The sequence below is a fragment of the Dicentrarchus labrax genome, unplaced genomic scaffold (assembly GCF_905237075.1).
Source record: "Dicentrarchus labrax unplaced genomic scaffold, dlabrax2021, whole genome shotgun sequence".
Classification (NCBI taxonomy): domain Eukaryota; kingdom Metazoa; phylum Chordata; class Actinopteri; family Moronidae; genus Dicentrarchus; species Dicentrarchus labrax.
In genome coordinates, this window is record NW_026136702.1 from 6,755,589 (window position 1) to 6,779,825 (window position 24,237).

At 41.3% G+C, this 24,237-nt stretch overlaps 1 protein-coding gene across 3 annotated transcripts; it reads right to left on the reverse strand.

The window, feature by feature from the left end:
- Positions 1-217: 217 nt before the first annotated feature.
- Positions 218-23,986, reverse strand: kif16bb (kinesin family member 16Bb). Of its 3 annotated transcripts, XM_051427419.1 has the most exons (21): positions 23,896-23,986; positions 23,731-23,794; positions 23,535-23,645; positions 23,283-23,399; positions 22,501-22,598; positions 20,821-20,936; positions 20,582-20,724; positions 20,086-20,254; positions 19,608-19,736; positions 19,232-19,407; positions 19,061-19,126; positions 18,922-18,981; positions 12,174-12,293; positions 11,976-12,027; positions 11,735-11,872; positions 10,281-10,363; positions 7,785-7,858; positions 4,614-4,787; positions 3,724-3,796; positions 2,663-2,996; positions 2,417-2,588 (listed from the first exon to the last, which is right to left on the reverse strand). In XM_051427419.1, exons 1-21 carry the CDS (start codon positions 23,940-23,942, stop codon positions 2,524-2,526), a joined length of 2,409 nt encoding a protein of 802 aa, XP_051283379.1. In that variant the 5' UTR covers positions 23,943-23,986; the 3' UTR covers positions 2,417-2,523. The 3 variants fall into 3 exon arrangements, with proteins under 3 accessions (XP_051283371.1, XP_051283362.1, XP_051283379.1); XM_051427411.1 differs by lacking the exon at positions 2,663-2,996 and having other exon boundaries at positions 218-2,588; XM_051427402.1 differs by having other exon boundaries at positions 218-2,996.
- Positions 23,987-24,237: the final 251 nt, after the last annotated feature.

Genomic DNA, 24,237 nt, shown 5'->3' on the forward strand with positions numbered 1-24,237 from the left:
CCTATACCAAAACATCAGAGGGGAGGGTAGAGAGAGAAAGAAAGCCTGACGGAGAGGATAGGAAGACAAAATATTAGACATTAGAGAAAGCAGTGAAATGCATCAGACTCTGAATTCTTTGTTTTCCCAAGTTAAAAAGCTCAACTATCGGAGCTTATTTGCATTCTAAGTGATAAACAACTCCAGAGCAAGAGTGGATTTACATTCCTTCGTTTTATTTTTACTATCTTATTCACACATTTCAATAGATCTATTTTTTATATAAAATATTTTAAATTGGCATCAACTTGACATTCATATATACAATTTAAGTAACCCTGACAGTGAGGTAATTTGGTCACATTGATACTCTAAAATTCTTTAAAAATATTACACTGCCCATGAAACTGATACAAACATGTTTCTAATCCTCTTTGTTAACCTTCAACATAATTATTTAAAACATCCCACATTAAACTGACAGTCTGACACAAATAATAATGAGAGGTAGTAGTTAGAGAACAATAACAATGAAAAGAAAGAAATTCAAGTGTTTTAAAGATAAAATCTTCAAGTGCTGCAATATTAAAATGTCAAAAACATGGAAACTTCAAAATAGGTCATAGTTTTCAGTTCAGTCAGTTAACAGTGAAGCTATCCTTTGCACTGTCTGGTTGGGATGCACTTTTGCCATTGCTCCTTGTGAGTGAGAGTTTTCAAGCTGGGCTGTTCATTACTGGCTGTTCAGTCCTTGATCAGACATTTGACAAGTGATTAATCAGGCAGGCGGCCTCAGAGGAGCAACTGAAAGTTAATTTCCACACTTCTGCATGCGGAGATGAATTTGAAGCATGTGCAGGCGGGGTAGCTGCCTTAGTCACGCTTTCAGGGTGACCCCTGCCCCTCACATTTGCTAGGATTACATCCAGTCTGACAGCTCCGCACTCATCTTCATCATGCACCAACACGCAGCGCACATCTGAGAGCTGACGTAGAGTTAAGCCGTGGAATTGGAGACGGCAGGGCGCTATGGTGGCAGAGCGTGCAGCCGGGTGAAAGACAGCATCCTCCTGCACCAGGCCAAGGTGGGTATCAGTAAGTAAAAGCTGGGCCAGAGGCTCAGTGTGGTAACTGCCGTTGATGCACACCCTTACACTTGTGTAAAGTACTAGCTGCACGTCTCCCAGAGCGACTGTTTTTTGACCCATGTTACAATGTAGAAGGTAAACTAGATCAGCAAGACGCTTCTGAAACTGGCAGCAAACCTTTAAGCCAGCATCCAGCAACAGGTCAGGTACATAGGTATCCCAGTTTAAAGACATCTTCATCAAGTCTCCATGGAGGAGAGGATGCTGGGACACCCTGTTGTCCCCAGGGCAGATGACACCAAGTATGGCCCAGCACAGCTCTTTGGTAAGCTTCTGGGTGTGGGTATAAACACCCAGGATGCTCTCCTCTGTAGTGCCCATTAAACGTACACTATGGCCTGCTAAGGTTATCTGCACTTCCTGCAGCTGTAACAAAGGGAGGTGATGGAACAAAACCAGGAATCCAGAGTCAGCGGTCAGGGTGTAGAGGCCAGTCTCCAGCAGGATCAGGAGGGCAGGACGAGGCTCAGGTTGGCTACATTTAGCAACATTTAGCCAATAGAGAGCTACAATCTTCTGGGAGGTGAGAACTGGGGTGGGGACGATAGACTGTAAAGTGTCCATCAAGTCTATCAATGGCAGAGTTTGCAGGTTCAAAAGGGATTCTGGAAATGTTATTAATGTTTGACAAAAGATTTGGTAATCCTTTTTCTTCTGCACAGTCCTTGAGTTCTCCAGTGCCTGATCTTTGTCTTCAGGTCCATGGGCAACCTCTGGCTCACTGCTGTGTTTCACTGGCAATTGCTCTGTAACCAGTTTGTCGTCTTGTTTTGCTTGAATATCAGCCACGTCTTGCTCTTGTGGTAACCTGAGATCCGTGATACTCTTCTTCCTCATGCAGACATCTTCTGTAATTAGGGGCACGTCCTCTGGTAATTCTTCTGCCTTGCTAAAGGGTTGCGTTGGTGTCAGGACTGGCAGTTGTGTGGTATCTGGATTAATGCAGCCCTGAATCATCTTAGCTGCCTCCTCGGGCTGAAGGTTTTGAGTTATCTCCATCTGGATGTGCTGTATGAGAGGTAATTCTTTCACCATGGAAAAAATGTGGCTATCTTTGAACAGAGAGAAGACAAAACTCCCTTTAACCATGGACAAGACCTGGCTGTCCTTTACTACAGACAGAACACTACTTTCTCTGACCAGAGTGACAACATGACTGGACCAGCGGGCCCTAACAGGCTGTAGTCCCTCTTCCCTGACTTGCTGCAATACTGTGGGAGAGCTCCAAAGGAGACGTCCTGCATCCTGGACAATCCAAGAAACTCTGCTGACCAAAGAGCCCAGCCCTGAGTTTTGAACTGCGTCAGTCTCTGTTATGCCCACTCCCGGGATCTCATCCAAAGCTCCAGATTCATCCATCTCTCCACAGCTGAACTGGCCCTCGAAGGTAGTTTCCTCAGGTGGAGAGCAGGCCGCTTGACTGCTGAGAGACTTTCTGTCGAGCTGAGAATGAGCGTTGGTCTGTGGGAGGACAGACGCGGAGTTAGTTCCTCCACTGCTCTGCAGGTGGGACATTCTGCCTAATGAGCTCCCACCAGAGTCGGGTCTCCCCTTGTAGCAGTCAGCCACGACACCTTGGATCTCGTTAGCATTCCCCTCTGGCTTCGTGCCACATCCATCACCCAGGCCCAGGACACTTGTCTGCTGGAGGCTGGCATCCCCTGACCAAACCTCCTCTCCCTTATAACTTGAAACTGCAGCCCCGCTCTGAGCTTTCCTCCACAGCCGCTCAGACATGAGCCCTGGCCCTGATTTATGACACAAGTCCCTCTCCTGCTCCTGGCCATCCCTGGTGCTTACCCTACCCTGCAGAGTGTCTCCATCCAAATCAAAACTAGAGTGAGGGACAGCATATTTTCCAGGCATGGCCTAGTTTATATTGTGTAGGTGGATGAGAAAAGGAAAAACAATGAGGGGAAATAAAACTGAAAGAATTTATACAAAAGTAATTCAAAAGTCCTGTTTGTTTTACGCAATTTACTACAAAATAATTAGTGCTACTGCTGAGAACTGAACTAGAATAACCATATCACCCAGCCCCCTTTAAAACATATTTTATGTATTCAATTATATTTGAATACATAAATACATGCACAGGAAAATGGAGTGAAGAATAACAAGGTACATGTATGAACAGAGATATTTCAAAAGGTGCTCTCATTGCAATATGCTTTCACAAAATGAGTGTCATTTTCTTTGAAACCCCTACAGGAAAGTGTAATAGGGTTTAAATATGTGCATAATAAACAAACACAACAAGCCAAGGGAAAAAGTATTTCATGCCTCATAAAAATCTGTATTGGGTCTGGCTGAAGTGGGGGGGGTTGGGGTAGGTATTGACATTTGTTCTGTTTTGTAAAGACAAAAGGGACTAGTACTTTAGTTGCAGTGGCAATATAATGTCTCGATAAACAAAACAAAAGTCACTATTTTCACAGTGATTTAGCTTTATTCAAAGTCTTAAAAACCCCAATTAAGAGTCATTTTTAATAAAACTACCCATGGCTTATTGATGATTAAAGCCTTATTAGCCTATTAGATATAATCAAGAGTGTGATTTGTTGTAACTGTTAAAAGAAAAAAAGTGAATACATACTGTAGTCATGAGCTTCTGTACTGTGGTAACACTGCTTGGCACTTTGGACTCAACTGTCTCAGCAGACATCTGGCTAAAAAAGGACAGTCAAGATAGTGGGATGAAATAATTATTTTCATATTTCATATAAGTGTGTATTGATATGAGACAACTTGTGCACAACACAGCTATGTTTATATGCTTATATGCTGCCAGGCTCTTTGTTTTCAAAGGCAAATTTAATTATTTGCTGTGGTGTGACACTGGAGACTTCAAACTGTTTGCAGGAAAAAGACAAGACTGCAATAACCCCCAACCCCCCTCTTCACAAAAACCATCCATTAGATTTGAAAAGCAAACAGCCCAAATGGCTGGATGAGATTAGAGCCACTCTACTAGCTGTGAAATTAAATAGAATCTGTGCATGTTGATTTGAGGATTTACATACAATACTCAGCACTCCAGAGGGGGGAGCAGAAACCAAATATACAGCTCAGAATGATTTCTGACAGTAAACAGCGGCTTTGGCTGAGCTTTGTGTGTAGCAGCAGGTTGACGAGGGGGGGAAAGCGGGAGCACTAAAGCATTGACAACATCAACAAGAGGAACACAGTGCAGGTCCTCGTGACGATTAAAGGATTTCTGCACATCCTGAGGATCAGTACGGAGGATGTCCTGTACTCAGCGATGTTTGTCTACTCACATGAATAAATGGAAGAACACTGATCTGGGATTCCCAGTCTAAGAAGCTGACCAAATTTTCTTGATACCATTTCTTTCTGTCACACTCGTTGCTCACATGCAGAGGTTTACACTGTTCTGGCTGCGGAATGAGTGAACAAAACTGCTACACAAACAACAGATTCATTAACATCACCACAGAGAGCACAGTTCGCCTCCTCCTAACTTACCCATTGCCAGGCTCTTCCATCTCTACCCCTGTTGTCTTCTCTTCTGCTCTCGGTTGATAGGGAGCCCCACTGCTTTCCTTTGAAAGTCTTTTGATGTCCCGGTTGCGTCTGTTCAGGCTTCCTTGGACCTGCTGCCATTCCACCTCCTGCTGGTTGAGCTTCTCTTCCATCTTCCTAGTCATCACATCACACAACCAGACACACACAGATTTTATGAAGTATGCCACACACATGATACATGAAGTCCTACATCCTTTCATACTTATATCTCATACAATATTTTCAAACATTTCCAGGTAATTTTGTGGCTGTTATATGAAACTCCAGCCCATATATTTGAAAGAGCAACCTGGGATGTTGACTAAAAAGAAAAGCTGGAAGTCTAGGTGTGCAGGTAAGACTGTTCTAGTTGCACTAAAGCTAGTGGCAGGAGACATTAAGTGCCACAGGAGCTCCCAGAGTGAAGGATGTTAACCTGTGTAAAAACACCATTTCAGGAGATTCAAGCTCCTAATAACAGCCTGTCAGTGGTCAGAGGAGGAAAATAGTAAAGTTACCACTTGGCTCTCTGGCCAGAGATGGAGGATACTGAGAGGGGTGTCAGGTGACAGACTTTCAGAGATAAGGTGGCCATTAAAAGCCACATGGGTCAAACACCAGCTGGCCTGCTCCATCACTGGGAGCTCTCAGAGTCCAGACTTGCTGCTTTTAAAAGAGCTGCAGTCCAGGTTGGTTTCAACATACGGGCACTGCAGTCCATTTAATAAAGGGTGAACCAAGCACAGTGGGAGAACTTTGACTAGAAGGTAAGAAGTGGGAGTTGAGTCATACACAATAAAAAAAAAAGCATGTGGCCCCGCAATAACTGACAAACCCAAAACATATCCATCTTGTGTTTTCAGACTAAAAGCTACACTGGGTGAGAAAATCTGCATTCAGCTGACATAAATGCACTGCGATATCGCATTTAAAAAAAGAAAAAAAAAGAAGTCAAAAAATAAGGATAAATACAAACATCTAAAGTGTTCCCATTCCTGCAGAAGCAGGTCAGACTCTTTTGTTAAAGCACTTAGCCTCTTCCTGTCTGAACTCTCATGTGAGAAAGTCTGTGATCCAACTGATGTAGCCGATAACGAGCAGGCTGCTTTTTGTTGCAGCGGAGCACCCCCCCTCAAGCAACTGTAGGTCAGTTCATTGATATCTTGTGTCATTCCCAGTACTGAGCAGATATCCACAGCCACCGTTTGAATTCAAATTATTTGCTCTTATTTACCACTGAGGGTTATTTCCAAGATGATTGGACAAACTGACAGATCAATCCTGTCCTTGCTGCGAGCAAGTTTATGCTAGGCAGAACAAGGATGGAATACAGATCTAAGGGATGAGAGATGAAAACGACCTTGCTCTCATTGTCCGTCTTCAGTGCTGGAACAGATGATGGTTCAGCTTGCCAGGTGAGAGGTGGTTAAAAAGGGGAAAGAAAAAAAATTTGTCGAATGCACCATTAAATATTTTATTGTGCATGTTCAGTAAAAATTGAAACCCACAAAGGAATCAAATGATCAGAGTGTATTTTGCAGTGGGCTGTACTGCCATATTCGCTTCTGTGTATTGACTTCTGACTGCCATTAACACCTACAGACTTAAATCAAGCTGTCCGAGTCTCCGTCCGCAGCAGACTCCTACTGACTTCCATTCTTCTGCATCTCACACCCACTCTGTAATTCCACTTTCATGCACGTGTTTGACGCGCCTTGTAGTAATCCACTACATACACGTGTATTAACTGTTTTAAGCTGTGTCAGAGCAGCGGATCAGGAACAGGGTTGCAGGTGTCAGACTGAAACCAGTATAATTCACCTGAGTTGGAAGCTCGGGTATTTTGGGGGGGCACTGCACTGTGAGGGAAATTACATGTCAGACAGCTCCACATGCTGTAAAACATCAGGGTTATCAGATCATGAGAGACCAGGGGGGGTGTCTCAAATTGCTCACTACTTCAGTAGGTGGTGAATCACTAGAGAGTGAATTGGATTTTAGGCACTAATTCGATGAACACTGGGACACTGACAGATCAATGAGCTGTCACACAGTTCCAAGGCAGTGGCAGAGTATAAAGATCATTCACATTAACGTAATATGTCTCAGAGTTTGGTAGGCAATACAATTTTACAGAGCTTTTATCTGCATTGACCGTGAAAACAGACATTTCATTTATCCTCACTATACCGTTTTTACAATGAAACTAAAAGGTAATCTTCACTATTTACTGCACCTTTTTCTTTTATATTTTTCTAATATTTTTTATTAGAAGCGTGGCAAGATCTTAGATCTTGACAAAGTTCAGGAAAGCATTATGTTTACAACACTACAGAGACAGTGCAACTAGTAAATTGCTGAAAGGCTTTCTGGGATGTCATTTTTGCCTGCCTAGCAGGTTTGATACCTCCAAAAAATGTTGCAGGTAGATACATTGACCGTATATTCAAACAGTTAATTTTTCGCCATAACACTTAATTTGGCGACACAATAACAGGTTTAGGACAAAAATTATATCATCAGCCATTACCACTAAATACATGTTGGGACACTCGTCTGCTGTCAACAAGTCACACACAAGTCAACTGTCAAAAGAGTCGTTGATAAAATGAGCAGAGAAAGAAACTCTCCAGGCATCTGGACTGAACTTGGATAAAAGCGGACTTGGAATTGGGATGATACTTGGCTGATGACATTTCATAAATACAGAAGAGATCGCAGATTGGGAGAGGCCTAATGTGAAAAGGATTGGTTAGAAGTGTACTGAAGCACACCCTGGAAGTTTTCTGGGGAGCTGAACTTCAAGTGCACTGCAGTGATTTTGGAAATGGGACACAAGGCAATTCACTACCTACAGAACTAGAGGCCGTTTTGGGACACTAGGTTGCAGGATACATGCCTGCTGTGATTTCCACTGGCTCAGCTTGAAGCACTTCAGATAGATTTTCTGCATGTTCCCACCTCTCCTCACAGAAACACTGCCATGATTTATGGCTTTCATTTGGTCTACATGTCTGATGAATGTTGCTCCATAAGCAGGCATATTTTGGAGATTGAGGTGGAGTGGGTTCAGATATGCTTGGGTCATATGGAGTGCAGAGAGCTGTTACACTATGTGTGCATAAGTCTCACCCTGGATTTTGCAGCATCACCTTGGACAGATTCTCAGTAGATTTGGACGTGTCAGTCAAGGATGGCAGCCCGCTCTGCAGACAACAGAATGAGACAGCACTGTGAAATAAAAATCTGTCAGAGTAAGAAATGAGTGACAGCAGCCTATGGTATGTTTACATTATTTATTATTTATTATTTAGTGGTTTAATTATAGAATAAACTGTATGTGATCAGTATTCATGACACTGCTTTCACAGAACATGAGTAGATAGAAGAACTCTGACAACATTTGGAGAAATGTCAATATCTGGTAAATCAAGCCTTTCCAAAAATGAGTAAGCAGCATGGAACTAGCAAATATTCCTAAAATAAAAAGGGTTGTACAATTTGACTGCAAGAGAGCAGCTGTAATGTACAATCGGGTCCATTAGTAGTTTTCACAGTTTATCTTTAGCTCTGAGTGTTTCCACATTGTCACTCTAAAACTAAGAGGGAATGTTATACAATTTGCTACCATTTTAAAAGCCACTTCTTTAGACAACAGTTACTTACACACACACACACACACACACACACGCACATGCTGAGCAAATGTGAAACTCTTGAGACCATCTCATTTGGATTCGATGTTAAAAATGAATGGAAAAGGCTCTTCTTGGAACCACAGCAGGGCATGGATGTCTGTGCTTTACTTGGCTGTAATAATGTGCAATTTTCAATAATGCAGAGCGCAGAGAGCTGTCAAAAATCAGAAGCACAGCTGTGTCTATAAAATGGGGTGTGAATCAATTTCACGACATAAAATTCTATGAGGAACAGGAGGAAATGCTTAAATGGGACTCAATTTGAGTTGTAGGCTTTACAGTCTATTAACTGATCAAGTCATTTTCTTTCATATACTTAAATAACTTCAATTTATTTTACTGAAAGTGTCTAGACTAGAACTTAATTTCAAAATACTGAAATATTATTAGATTCTGTAATCATCAATGCTCACCCATTGCTTTTTATAAACACCCCTTTGCGCAGTTTTCATTTACCCTCTGACAAACAATACGCCACGTGCGTGTGAACAGCTTCTCTGCCATAAAGCTATGAGTAGTAAAGCACCCGGGCAACAGCATTTGTATGCATAGTGTCTACCATCTCAGGAATGGAAGCTTGCAGTGCTTTGTGTCTAAAATATCTTGCTTTACCAGTGTTCTTCTCACAGAGACAAGTCTGTTTTTTGAGAACAGTGGGTCTTTGCAGATTTACACACTAACTGATCTAACTGCACTTTTCTTGTATCCTCCCCCTAATTGGTAGTTTTAAGAACATTTGGCAAGATTTTGTTTGGAATCTTGCTTCGTTTTCACAATGTAGCTCTTGCCAAGACAGTGGTGGCTGTACAGGGAACTCCATTTAGCTTATATTACAAATTCCAAGGACAAACGGCAGCAGGAAGTGACAATTTAGCTGTTGAGATTTGTCACTTTGACATTAGACACATTTCTCTTCTGTTGATCCATGTAATAAAATCCTCATTACATCTGTGATTCAAAAACTATAAAACATGAAGTCAAAGGGGGCAAATGCTTTTCATAAGCAAACTGACAACAAAGGTCATTGTTGTGGCCGTCTTAGTACATATTTACTGATTAATATTACATTTTGATTTGCATTTCCTTGGAAGGGACTCTGGTTATAACCCACACAGATACATTTGACACCACAATAAACTGCAGTAAAACTTACCATTTTAAACATTTTAAATTTTCAGCTATTGTTTTGTAAATTTAAAATTAGCATTAAGAGCATAAACCCTTATGGGTTTTTATTCTTACACCCACTCAGGCTTATACACCTCAAACCTCTCAAGAATACTTAAACATTAACAAATATTGGAAGGAAACACTGGTTGCAGTTTCCTCAAGAGAAAAGGGCGCATTCACACAATGCTGTTTTAAAAACACATGAAAGTAAATGAAAGCCAAGAGGGAACTGTTGCAAGCTGGACGAAAAGCAGCCAGTATTGAAAGCTGCTGCACCTGGCCTCCTTTCAGGAGGAGCAGAAAGCTTTTCTAAGGTTGAAAACAGTTCAACATTGTGGGGAGACTGTTCTCAATGTGCAGGTCTGCCGCTTTTCTTGTGAGACAATTAATGAGAACGAATAAGTAGAGTTTCATGCTAACCGGGCAAAAAAAAAAAAAAAAAAAAAAAGCAGTAGCAGCTGAAAAAGGGGAGTAGTTCTTATTCTGATCAGAAAGAATCTGCATGGATCACACTGGTGGTGCTGTTGTGGAGTTTCTAATGTTGAGTGAAGTGTGACTGAGAGTTCAACATGAGCAATGTTTGCTGAAGGTATTACAGCTGGTAGTTATGGAAACAAAGTATATGATCCTGACTTGTTTTTACAGAGCTAGACATTTTACAGTTACCTGCAGAAAATGCGGTTGGCTTTACAAAAGCTTTACAAAAACAGCAAAATTGTACCACACAACAACAGGACTCGTCTGTGGAGGTTTTGGGTACCTGGCGTTTCTCTCTGAGCTGGGCAGCTTCAGTCGGGTGGTTAAACCGGAGTATGGTTCCTCTTCCTAGCTGTGTGATGGCACCTAGAGAGAACCGAAGAGGAAAAGCATGAAAAAAAAGTGGCAAAATCACCAACTCAATTACCAGATTAAACTTTAGCATTAGGTATAAAAAATACTGCACCAACCAGTGAATTATGTATTACACTGACTAAGACTGGCAGAGGCTAAATGTGATGTGTACCAAGACAGACGCAAGTGGCAGTAATAGTGCTGAATGTCTGCCAGGACACTTTGAGGTGCAGCACAATATCTATAATGCATTAAAAAGGTGAGGAGCAAAAGAGTTTGGCCATGGGAATCTTCCTGTCATTGTGGGATTGCGGTGAACTTGGGGAAAAGTTGACAAACAGCACAAGAGTTCTCCAACATTTTCCTCTGCTGAGGTAAAGTGAATGAATTGCCATGAAGAACACAATCCCCAATGTGATTGGCAGTGACCTAGACCAGGGGGATGATTTACCCAGGAAAATGCTCCAAGGAAACTTGAGAAGTCTTGTAAAGCTATAGAATTGGAGTGATATTAGGGTTTATATATATCAGACTCAAACCCTTATGGCCACATCCACAGATTTTCTTGAGGTTTCCTCTCCATCACCTCCTCCGCTCTCAGCACAGCAAATACTAATCTTGCTACTACTAATGACTTCTGACGAGTGACAAAGCACCTGAGAGGGCAGCCTGTGATGGAATCCAGCTGCTGTTGGGCTGAAAATTACTATCATTTGTTCAAGAAAATAGCTTCAGATGCAGCCGTTTCTGAAGGGGATATTGGATAAATTGAAATGGCTATAAAAGAGACTAGCGTAGCCAGGCCCTTGCGCTGCCTGGTTCTGTGTGCAGTTTTTATCTCTGGAAAGCAAAGCAGTGTGTGGATGAGGAAGCAGTAAGCAGGAAAAGCTCCCAGCCCAAGCAAGCAGGGTCTGTTCAGGGGGGGCAGGAGTTTCAGCTCCGCTTGGCTCTGTCCTTTGAAAGGTTAATGCTCTTGCTGCCCACTTCGGCCCTATCAACTCCATCTGCCAATTAAATGGAGGGCCTGGAGCTTTGTCTGGAGCTTTGTCCGGGGCCTCTCGCCCTTCAAAATGTTTAGTAAGAGAAATGGCATCTGCCCTGTAGAGAGCTGTGTTCACAAGCCACTCATGCCCCAAGTGCACCGCCATGGGGAAACCAGGGACATAAAGTGGATTTCATTTGCAGATGTGATGCAGTGATCTCATATAACTGCATTCAAAATGGATGAAAGTGTTATTGCCTCCCACTAGCCAAATAATTGGGAATCTGAGAGAGAAATCTTCATTATTACAGACATGCCATGCTCCCCCCCCCCACCACCACCCCACCACCAATGTTCATTAAAGAATATCAGAAGCATATTAGCTTTGCAGAAATGCTTACCCTGAGTAAGCTGGCAGGGATCAGTTACCACAGAGCCATTGACTGAACACAGTGCACCATCCTGAGGGATCAGAGTCACGGCCCCAGCATGGTTCTCAAGCACACAATGTTCACCGAGGAGCCCAGGCCCATGAAGCACTACAATACAATTAAATATGAAAGCATACAAAGAAATCCTGATTATTTTTAGTCCAATGGATAACACAGCAGTGGGGGATACAGTATAGTGACTGTGACTCACCAATATCCTGACTGCATGATGCTTTGTCACTCCCAATCAGGGTTCTGCCCTCCTATAGTGAAGATTAAAAGATCATAATACAATATGCAAGCTGTTGTTTGACAAGTAGAGCAATTAACGAAAGCATTGGACCTCGAAATGATTTTAGAAAAATATAGAGACTTCGGGAATCGTATGAAGTTGAAATGATCTATTTACTTTCAAATAATACAGGATTATTCCAGTGCTGAGCAGGTCTTCGTCAATTCCTATCAGATGAGGTAACTGGCAGTCCAGGACCACTCCACTCCCCTCCTTCCTCAGAGCCACAGCCTCTTCCTATAGTACACACAAAAATATACCATGAGAAAAAAAAATCAAATTCAATAGCCTGTAGCTGGAATGGCACACAATATGAAATAAAAAGGCTGACAGACATTTAATGGCAACCAGCAGAAAACTGAATTCTTTATGACTGCTCTTCCTTGCCTGAAGGCCAAGCAGAATAGCGTCGTTCCAACCATGTGTCGCCATGAAGTAGCAGAGTGGCTAACGGCAAGAGAGATGCCATAAATCATTCAGATTATCGTGGCGAGAGTCAAACTGTACATTGTGTTCAGCCAGCGAAACAGGCGCAGTGCCGCCACCCACCCACACACACACACACACACAACCATATACACACACGGGTTGTATACCATGCACCATTGCCTTTATTGATACATAGCTACCAACACTGTATGCTGCTATTAAAATACTCCCAAGCTTGTAAAGTATGTCAACTTTAGATAACTGCAACAAACTTCCGCTAGTTCCATGTCATTTACAATGTGCCTGAAAGAGGTGTGAATTCCAGTGCCTTACAGTGGAAAGCATGCTATTGCTTAAAGCTGCAGTAGGTTTAGAAAAATGTCATTAGTTGATTGAGTCTCATTCCCAGGATGTTAAACACAGACACAGACAAAAGAAGCAGATTTTTTCCCCCCACAGAAAATCTGTCTGATGTACTACTGTCAGGATATAATGAAAGTTTAAGAAAATATGGTTATTTTTATAGAAGTCACCTACTGCAGCTTTAAACATAACGCTACAACCAGGACCGCCCACTAAAATGGCTGGGGGGCCTGAAAACATCCAGTGAATGGGCCCTCCCCAAATTCTCTTTCCCCTTTTCCCATCCCGGCCATTTATTTTCCATAAATAGTGTATTATTTGTTGAGGAGAGTGAATAACTACAGTAAAGTCAGTCATTATAAGACTATTTCATAGGGGCATTTTCAATTTCTCACCCACTCAATATGGCATGTTCTTGCATAAATCCCAAATCTCAGTAGCAAATGCTGAATAACACTTAAATGTCCATTTTTCACATTATAACGCACTATAGTGACACATACAGCAACAGAAATTAATGCATTAATCCATTCTGCTTGTCCAAAAACCCCTGCTAAATATATACTTAATGGTGTTACAGCACCTCTCTACAGAAATGCAATAAGAAGAGAAATTGATTTAATCTTTAAAAGCACATTTCTAAAGCAGATAAAGGCCACAATTAAACCCCTGATCTGCTCCATACAATCGCTTCATTGGGTTCAAGAATTGTTGCTGAGGAAATGTAAAAGCATGAGTCACACCACCTTATAGCATGCGTCTGTCAAGGGCCGATATTTTGAACTTTATATAAAATGTAATTAAGTATTATTTCTAATTATAATTCGAGGTATGAGTTTTAGATTTTAAGAAACCAAAAGAGACAGGCTGGAGACAGAATGAGTTTCTTGAGCAGTTAATTTGCCAATTATTTAACAAGAAATGAAACACTTAGCCTTGGATGACTTGCTAGGTTCAAAAGACACACTAAATTAAGCCATATAGGGAAACTTAACTCTCTAGGCAAGTGTTTATGGCCGCTAACCTTTTCCTCTCAGGGCAAAGGCTGTGGTTCAATAACCCAGGAGTCTACCCAAGTATGAGTGGCCCTATCAGGAGTATTCTTCTGTTAAGCTGGTGGACTAATGCCTCACATTGGCATGGATTATCATAAGTACCTCCCCAAGAGGCAGAGCAGAAAATCTCACATATGGAGGATTCAGAGGCAACACTCTGCATAAACTAGGTTCCCCCTTCTCTTTCAACCTCCTCCTACTCTCTTTCATATAGACTGGACCGTGAAGTGAGAGACGTGTCCACCAGCAGCAGCACCTTGCTCATTGGCAGTTGTGAGACGGGAGAAATCCTTTCTTCTAATGAAGAAGGAGAGGCATCGACCCCAGCCCCTGCACTTAATTAAAAGGGATTCTTCACAGACTTCATTAGAGGTGAGGAGCAGCCTGGCAGATTAATGCACTGTGTCACTTTCCTCAGACAACAGGAACAGATGAGATCCTCTTATTTTCTCCTCACATACCAGAGAAAGTTGCTCTCCACCACACCCAGTCAGTTAGTCTGTGCTATGAGTAAAAAAAGAAAAAAGTCTGCTTTCAGATTGAGGCAGCTGGCGAACATACTGTAATTAACTGTGGCCTAGACCAGCAGCCAGGCTCGGGCAGTATTTAGGCTTCCATTAAAAGCCATCATCTGTGGTTGGGCAGAATTTTTAATGGATTTTTTCTCAGAGCTTTTGACAGTTCAGGTCTCCCACTTGGTTAATATGCATTTCAAAAAACTGCCATACTAGGACAACCTATCATTCGTTCCTGACTGCACATCAGCCTTGTGAAGTGCAGCAACTTACTAATAGAACAGATAAGCAGGTACTGGATGCAGAAAAAGAGAAAAACTTCTGCATTTGAACTCTGTTACATTAAAAGGTTAATTTCCTTGAAAGAGCTGTATTTATATTCTAGATCGCTGCTCTTTATAAAAGTTAAAATGAATAATGCATAAAAAAGGGACAGCCAATTACATGGCCAGTTTTTAAAATGGCATGAAGCCTTTTGTTTGTAGTGATTGGTTATATTCCATTATAACTCGAAGAAAAGAATTGGCATCTTATTAACAGTAGTTTCTGTTTCTTACACACGCTTTTTATGTTATTTTTGTGTGCGTGTCACATGTAAAAGCAGAATCTCAAGACATCTCAAAGATGTTGTTCAAGTTGTAATATGAATGTGCTGTGTAATTAGCTTGATGTGCACTCCAGCCATTATTTTGTTGCCATAAATGCAACTCGTGGTTAAAAACTTGAGTGATTCAACCTGATAAAAGCACTTCTGGGCTCCTGATCAAACAAATACTCCTGCTACGCGTCCCATTGCAACTCATGTCAGTTAATGTTCGTTATTTCGCACAATATATGCTGAGATTTGACAGATTTGCATAATTTTTCTCAATTTGTTGAAAGAACGTGAAAATAAATCGGACTGCTATCTTTCCAATACATTAAAGTTTATTTTAGGGCCCAATTGAGCAGATTAGTAGGCATGGATGACATCAAATATAACAAAATAATAACATTTCATGCATTTAATTGTTTAAAAAAGTTAATCTAGTTTGGAGGTAATGGTATGCGGCCAAAATAATACATAATGGTCATGAAATGCTATAATGACCAAATATGGTGTATAACTGCTGACAATGTGAGGTAAATTGACATTAAAAAAGGGAAAATCTGACATGTTTTATGTGGACGTCCAATCAGTGTTGATGGTATATGCATCAACTGAATTAATACATTCCTATTACAGTGGTGTACTTGGTGTCAAGCCAGAACTACAGACTATTTCAGCTTGGAGCTTGAAGGTAAAGATATAGTGTGAAAAAGAAAATGGTGAAACTGCAGTTATTCATTGGCTTGGCCACATTGTGTAATTCTGACTAACAACCAGCATCTAACTTAGCTCGCTCAGTGCGCGTGGGCATCTGAAGCTCACGCACAATGCATCCTGGTACATGTAGACCCTGCCGGCACGCCTCAGAGAGCAGAAGAACTCAGTTTTCTCTATCAATAAAGCATGCACTGAGGAAATTAACTCTACAATTGACTAAATTTACCACCAACACTGATTGGACATGCATATAAAAACATGGCAAACTGTCCCTTTAAACAGAGCCAGGCTCCGAGCATTCAAGGCTTAGGTTGTGTCATTGTGCTGATTGCGGCATGTTTGGAAAATACAAAGACTACTAGGATCAAAGAAACACTGTGGTTCATTTTATCTTACTGAAATGAAGGTTCCTCCCACCACGCTGTGTTACAAGGGGACCTGAAAGAGTAGAACTACACACAAATCTTTGTGTGTGCGCGCGAATACCCCTGCAGTAGAACAACATTTCACTTTACCCTCTTCCTGCCTTTTTTGTTCTCTCAATCTGTTGCCGTCTCTGTCTGGTAAGAGGCTGCTGTGGAATCCATCTCATATTAATTACTTTCTCTTTCCCACATGCCCTGTAACCAATCTGGGAAGCTGACGATGAATAACTTTGCATTCTAAATCTGCTTTGAATACAGAATTCAAAATTCTGTTTACACCGCTCTTGGTCAACTTGTCTCCTTACGGCCGAGCAGAAATTTTCATCTAGCTCTCAGCAACAGCATCGACTGAATTAAAACAAAATATATGAGACTTCAGGACTGGGACTGAAGACTGCTCTTAATTTAAAAAAACCTGCGCTTGAGATAGAGAACACGCAGTATGCATAACACCATACACTTGAACATGGAGGTTGTATTATATGAGAGTCTTTTTAAAGCATGTTTAAGGCCATTAGTTTAAAAATTTAAATGAAAAAAGATTTACATCAATGCAATAAGTACATGTGCTGAATTTTGAAACTTCAAACTGGGCCAGGATGGGCTGAACTGAGCAAAGACACCACCTCTAATTCTAACTCTGTTCAGCATCCCATGCATGAATCCCACTTATCATTTTTCACACAGGCAGAATGCAAATTCACAGGAAGACAAATGTCAAATCCATAAAGTCATTCATCAAACACTTAGAGCTTCGGCAACACCAGTGTGCCTGCCGGTCACCAGTATAGTGGCCTTTTCGCCTCTGTGTCACATTGTATCATGCATCATAACAGGTGCTTCTACACGGGTGGGCACAGCTCTAAACAAGGCCAGCAGAGATGGACGATGTTGCCTCTGAGCATAAAGTCATCACCGCTTGAAGATGCAAACAGATTTACAAAACACTAATTAATATGCCGGACGGTCCGAAACGAAAGTTCCACATGTCAATAATCAAGACCTCTTAATTAGGAGCAGTGACAGCTGCTAATGAGTTCCAATACACTGTCATGAGTAAAGGCCTGTCGAGCCACTAAATGTCACCTGCTAACTACCACACAGAATTAGAATGTTAATTATCCAATGTACACGTATATAGCAGACACACAATATGTAGGGTATTCCTTACACAATGTCTCCTTCAATGTGTGGCTGCATAAAAGCAATCTGCCCTCATAGTCTGGGTCAGGATCAATGTTGGAAATACACAAATCTATTCAGACATCTTTCAACAGTCAGATCAACATGCAAACCCATGCAAAAACTGCTAATGCTAGCATGTATAATATAGACAAGTAGTCACCTCATACTTTTCATGACTGGCACGCTTCACAGTTCAATGCATAATGCAACAGGCTACTTGGCTGAACACGATGAGTCCCAAACAGATGACATTTGGTGTTATTTGGGAGGTTGGGCACAAACTCAACAGAGGAAAAGTGTTCAGTGTAAACTCTGAGTTGGCAAACACTGGCATTTTTTTTTCCTTTCTTGCAGCTTGGGGTCTTGCAAAAGATGCTGCCACGCTGTCCCAGCCTTAGAGAAAACCATATTGGGTTGAAGGAGAAGGCACGTCTGTTCTGTATCCCTTTGTCAGAATCCCCAAACACTGTCGCACACTAACTTTTAGGATCATTACAAGAACTCTGCTTTTGGATGCCATTTAAATCTAAATAGATGGAAAATTAAATTTAAATGCCAGGTTGACTCTACTCTCATTACCCTTTCCACTCCATGAAGTGGTTGTGGCTGTTCACAAGACTTGCAGTGACACCAGCTGGTAGGATGTCCTTACTGCAAGCGGCAACCCCTGTCAAGGCTGTTGCTGGGAGCTTGCTGCTTTATTGATTGTTACTATTAAAATTAATAGACCAAACCTTCACACTATGTACTCTGTAGCCTTCTGTTTTACTTACATACATCCTTCTGTACCAAGTTCCAAATGACATGAACTATAACTGTTGTTGGACTGGAAAATGTGTTATGACATATCACTAAATTGAAAATGGGGGCAAAGGAAACAAAGTAAGTAACAAAAAGATAAACAACAAGGGAACATAACAAACTATTGTCTGTCTAGAAACAACAAAGCTCCAAAGAATATAACTGCTTAAGGGTGCCTCACATCTTATTCAGAAATGTTTATCCAACTCTGTACAAAAGAAAGAAAAAAAAACATTTAGATGTCAAACTACAGGGTTTTACTGCAAGTTGTCTTTTTAATACAGTCTGATTAAAGGTCTACAACAAACTGGAAGCGGTTGTCTCCAGTTAGTCTTGTTATCCTCCAGCTCAAGTACAAGAATCAAACAAACATTCTCACGAGCTTTTGAGAGTCAAATTAACTGATGTTAAAGAGCAGGATATTTACACAAAGGCTCACTTGGTCTCTTTATCCGTGTGTTAAAAGAAAAGCACAACACTCCTTTTAACTCCTTATTTCTAGCTTAACCCTACTGCTTCTGGCTAAAAGTGTTGTGGTCAGCTCAGGCACATGTAGGGCCATCTGCTGCACTTAGTCATACATGTAAGGGACAAAGAATAGGCAAGAAATACATCAGATTTATATGAATAACTTTTTTAAAAAGCCATAAATTTGAGTGTGGTTGATCTTTAAATGTTAAAAACTTTTTTTTAAACTTGTGGAGCCTGTGTAATGTATTTTTTGCAGAAGGCTATGTCCAGTAACTGGAGTTAAAGACAGTTTAAATACATGAATCATTGTTGTACCTTCAGAATACTCTGAGTCTCGCCCCATTTGCTGGTCCACTCCTTGGTCAGTGCTAGAACCTGGGGGAGAACAGCAGGTGTATTATTTACAGAAGAAAACATCAAAACATCCCTTTTCCAATGGCAGAGGATAACTCACCTTTCCCTCATTCAGATTCAGCTCCTCCTCTACCTTCACAGAGGAAGACATCTCCCCACGGGAAACCTGGAGTAATAGTGAAAAGAGACAGCCCAACCTAAAATATAAACTTTAAGGGAAAAAGACTGTCATCATACATATTGTATCCTTGAGCTTGAACATATGCAGGACCTGGTTAGCTTCCTCAAGCAGCCTTCTGAGCCGGGTAACCTCTGCCTGCAGCTCCCTGATCACCTTTACGCTGCCGTCTTCGTTCACCGTGGGAGAGTTGACGATGTTTTTAGCTCGGCTGGCGTAGCGCAAAGTGCTCAGGGTCTCACCGTAGTTCACATCAGCAGGAGAGACGGCTGCCACGAGAGGTCACCAGGTAGGAATGTGCAAAGGTTGAGGAGATAAAACAGGAAAAAGAAGGATTATTATCATTATCTTCTTCAATTTTTTTTATTAAAAACATTTTCAAGAACAGGTCATAAAGGGGTGACACAGACTTTCTGGAAACAGCCTGCAATGTCTTGCTGTCAGCAGACTTGATTATTACAGTACATACTTGCTATCATAGTCGTCATAGAGTTTCCACCCAGGCTGTCTTTTAGAAGCCATGTCAGCACAGAGTCTCTGTAAGGAATGAAGATCTGCTTCTTCTTTTTTGTTGACTGTCCGCCCACACTAAGGTCAGCTAGGAGGTCACACAGAAAGAAAAACACTGACTCAGAGAAACTGTAAAGCTCCAGTAACACATGAAATGTTTCATCCTAAAGCTCTATAGATCCATTTTGAGAACAAAGGGCTCAGAACAGTCAATGTTTCTCTGAAAATGATGAAAAGAAAATTTGGAATGAAACCAAACATCTACTTGCAAAGAAATGCAACCCATATACTGTGTTTAATTTTAAATAAGCAAACAAAGTGGCTGTTCTTGCATAGAAAACAGTCATTATTCACAATCTATTATTGAGCTGACTGGCTCAATACTGAAGACAGATGGATTGTCACGGTGTGTCAGTCACGCTGTAACTGTCATTTACCCAGAGCTGAGATCACACTGCCCAGGGTGACCAGGGATTTGTTGATGTTGGCACCTTCCTTCAGCCTGGTGCCGGTGGCGCGCGTGGCATCAGCTCTCTCGCTGCCCGCCAGGTCTACCAGGTGGATCTTACTCAGCGTCTCACGTGGCAACTCCGCATCAAACCGGGCCTGCGGCATACCAAAACATTACCGAGTCTTATTTTAGTTCAAAAGAGGCAACATCACAGAGGAATACTTAGGTACATAGGCAGGATCACGACAAAAGTGCTACTTATGATGGAAAAAAAAAAAATCCTTTGAAGATCGAAAAAAAAAAAAACATGTTAAAAATGATCATTACACAAAAACAGATAAACAAGGCTAATTGGAGCTCTCGAGGGATAGTCTTTGCTAACATCCAGAGTTTTCAGGGAAACTTTAAAAAATGTTTACTTCAGTTTAAACTGGCAACGCGAGACACAGCAGCAGGTATACATTTAAAGAACTACAGTTGACCTGGGTGAAGTTGATGGTGAAGATGGCGTGGGAACGGCTGCTGACATTATTCATCCCTGTGCTGGCTGTGGTGCGGTTGGCATTGCCGAGAATGATCAGGTCCTCCATATCACTGTGGTTGCGTACCAAGTGCTTGGACAGATCTACACATAGGGGATTTATTTTCTGTATTATGTTTTCTGAATTTTATACAATTCAACTGAAATGGATACAGAGGTGGAGAATGAAACCTGTCTTACTCTCTACATAGGGTCCATCCCTGGGGTGCTCTCTCACTTTCAAGCCTCCACCATCTGTGGGTGCATGTCTCTTCTGGAGAAGGTCCTGCACACGTTCATTATAGATCTCCAAATAGCTGGTGCCAAGACAGAAACACAAAAGCAAAATTTGATCCAAGATTGCACACAAAGCCATAATGGCACAAATTAATGAAGGGTTTCAGTGTTGATATGTGAATGGCATTGCACCAAATGAGAACAAAACAAGTTGCTATTCACTATCTACTATGAAAAGAAATGCACAGTAGGTTTAAAGCCAAATTACTGTGCATGCATTGTTCAGCTTGCACTGGCAATGAATAAACAGAAATATGCAAAGTAGGTTTCGGCAGAGCACTTCAATCAACCCTGCGGTGGGTGGGTGTGTACAAAAAGCAAAAGGACTACTCTGAGTGGCTGTTTTAAAAACAATGCAAGGAATGGAGCAATTAGGCTTTATGAGAGCGTGACAGTAATGAAAAGGCATAAGACCATATCCTGTGGTTGTAGCCATGCAGGTTGTTTTCTGGCACAGCACTGAAAAAAATCAAACAGGTTACAATATTGGCTTGTTTCTAAATGACTACAGGCAAAGCTGCCATTATTACAATAACAATAACGGGAGAGATTAGATTGCAACTACCATCACCTCCTGACGGATACAAAATGTATGATGTTTCACAATGGAGGGATCAATGTGCAGCTACCTACACAACAAAAACAAAACAAAGCCAGAGGTTTCACTCATGGGCAAGCGATGGAGACGACGACCTTAGAAAGTGGGACATGATCAATGCTGTTCTACTGAAGAAGAAAAGAAAGGACTCTCCTCAGAAACAGATTCACGCCAGGAGTCTTACACACATCCTACCTGAACATTCCCATCAGTTTTATTGCTCATGTAATTGCTCACAATCATTATGAAATCATGTACCTCGTGTGTGCCAGCAGCATCACGACACCAAATGGCAAAATAATTGTTTCACAGTTGCTTGATAAGCTTAAAATCCTAATTTTTTAATCTCCCAGCATTATCATTTAGGAGTAGAGCTGGAACGTGTAACCATGAAACAGATACTGTGATGAGAAGAGATATCATCTGGGATTTTGATTATTATTTGATTGTAGTAATAAAGCCTTAATGTTGTCATTTTCTGGTTTTAAAAGGCCTGCATTACAGTTAGGTCATACAATTCTCTGAAGTTATACAACTGTTCTTGCTCAGTAAAATTAATGCCTTTACCTGCTTGTCCATGATGTCAATATTAAGACAGTACCAGTAGCCACTAGGTTAAATATTGCATGTAAGTAACAACATAATTGAGAGGTTTTGGACTCTAGTTTTTTTAGGTGGTAAACTTTTTAATGTTTAGTGGTCCTCAGGGGCAAAACACATAAGAAAAAACTAAACTAAAGTCATTAACCGGAAAATGAATTATCTTTGCCATGTTTAACTCTGACTGGAGGCCTGAGTCACTGTCAGCTGGAAGTAGCACAAGGTACACTTGTTTTCCCCTGTGTGCACTCCTTTCCACCGCCTGCTGCAGGTTTTTAATATTTTCATCAGGTTTGAAAGTTTAAATGATTGATTAAATGTACAGTCCTGCAGAATGACTTTAAGATACGAAACATCACCATACAGTATGTATGATGGTCTCTTACCTGACCTCTGTACAGAATGACACGGCATCACTCGTGCTTCTCTGAGTTATCTCGTAGAACAAGCCTTCACAGATCCGTGGGATTAAACCTTTATCATCCTGACACATTAAGAAAGGAGAAAACTTACACATTTAGAACTCTTATTACAAAATGACGGTGTTACTCATCATGTACTTTTAAATGACAATTTCATTTTGCTCCCATTATGTTCTCTTAATTTGGGTGTCTATGTCTATGCTGTGACCACAACTCAGCACATGCAAGGACTGCTGAACAACACAAACAACAGCTCATCTGATATGGAGTTACTGAAGCATAAAAGCAATTCCACTCTGAGCTGCATGCCCTCTTGTTTTAATTACAAAGTAACAGATAGTGAGCATTAAGAGCCATATATAATTATCTGGGATGTTGACAGCCAGCTCTGCTGATGACCTTGCACAAGTCTCCTGGTAGACAAGCAGAAACCTCACTGGTAACGTGAAATTTCCATTGCTGTGCAAGGTGAGGAGAGAAAAGCTGTTGGTTGCTGCACTCATCACATTTTCTGATTAGTGGGGAGAAACATGGAGATAAATTGAGAGAAAGGGAGGGACGTCTGATGAGGCTGCCATCAGTCAGTTTCTAACATGTGGTATGTGCACAATGGGTTAGCACTACTGGGGTATTCTGCAATGTAAGCTCAACAGCGTTGACAATGTTGTGACACCACTCCAGATAAAAAGGTAAAATGAGTCTTTAACCTCAGTAACAGTGCTGAGAAAGCTGAGCAAAGTTCTTACTGTGTGGCCCATCATGGTGTAAGACTTCCCTGAGCCTGTTTGGCCATAGGCAAACACACAGGCGTTAAAGCCCTCAAATGCAGCCTTCAGGACATCAGACCCCAAGTCATGAAAAATCTAAAGCGGCAGAGAAAAGGTTTGTTAAAATGTTATGTTAAAAGAAACACAGGATTGTTTGACAGATACACCAATAGTACAAAAAAAAGTTATGCAAAAGGTTGAAACATATGGGAGCCATCAGAATACACATACCCTCTCCTGGGATGCAAATGTTGGGCTTCCTCTGTCACTTGAATCATATGAGAAGTCATAAGAAAAGGTCTTCCCTCGCCCTTTGAGCTCATCGCCTCGAATAGGTGCAGGCTAGAGTTTCAAATGCACAGCCCAGTCTTAATAAACTCCATTACTGCATTATGAGTTAGTGTAATTGTATTATGTGATCAAATACCTTATGAATAGATGTAGTGTTCCTTTTCATATGAATTATCAGCTTCGAGGATAACTGCTTTTCTCTGTGGGCAAAGTGAACGTGAATGAGTTTCGTTTCATTTTTTAGAAAGCTTGAGAAAAAAAAATATATATATATATATATATAAAGAGCCATTCTACCCACCTTCTGTTCAATGGACGGACTCGGACCGCTACTCTCACTGAAGCCATTATTAATCTAAATCAGACAGAACACGTTTCCCAGCCTGTCTTCTCCCTCTTTGAAAGACATCCACATCAACGTCAATGCAGCGTTTTTCACACCTAATTATCACACCTGGGGCCTGTCCTCAGTTTCTCGATGCACTACACAAACTGGCCACTGCGGCGTGCAAAATGGGGATCGATAAACCATGCCCCAAAGAAAAAGTTGTTTTTAAAATACCCTTTTGTTACACAGCTCTAGGCTGATTTGATTGTTTTGTTATCTCTTAACATTGCACTCAGATGATCTCCTGCCAGGATA

Coding starts and splice junctions, on each gene's coding strand:
- kif16bb (XM_051427402.1), bottom strand. CDS start 23,942: ATGGCTTCAGTGAGAGTAGCGGTCCGAGTCCGTCCATTGAACAGAAG. Junction 23,646..23,730: donor ACACTACATCTATTCATAAG/GTATTTGATCAC, acceptor TTGAAACTCTAG/CCTGCACCTATTCGAGGCGA. Junction 11,873..11,975: donor ATCATGCAGTCAGGATATTG/GTGAGTCACAGT, acceptor ATTGTATTGTAG/TGCTTCATGGGCCTGGGCTC.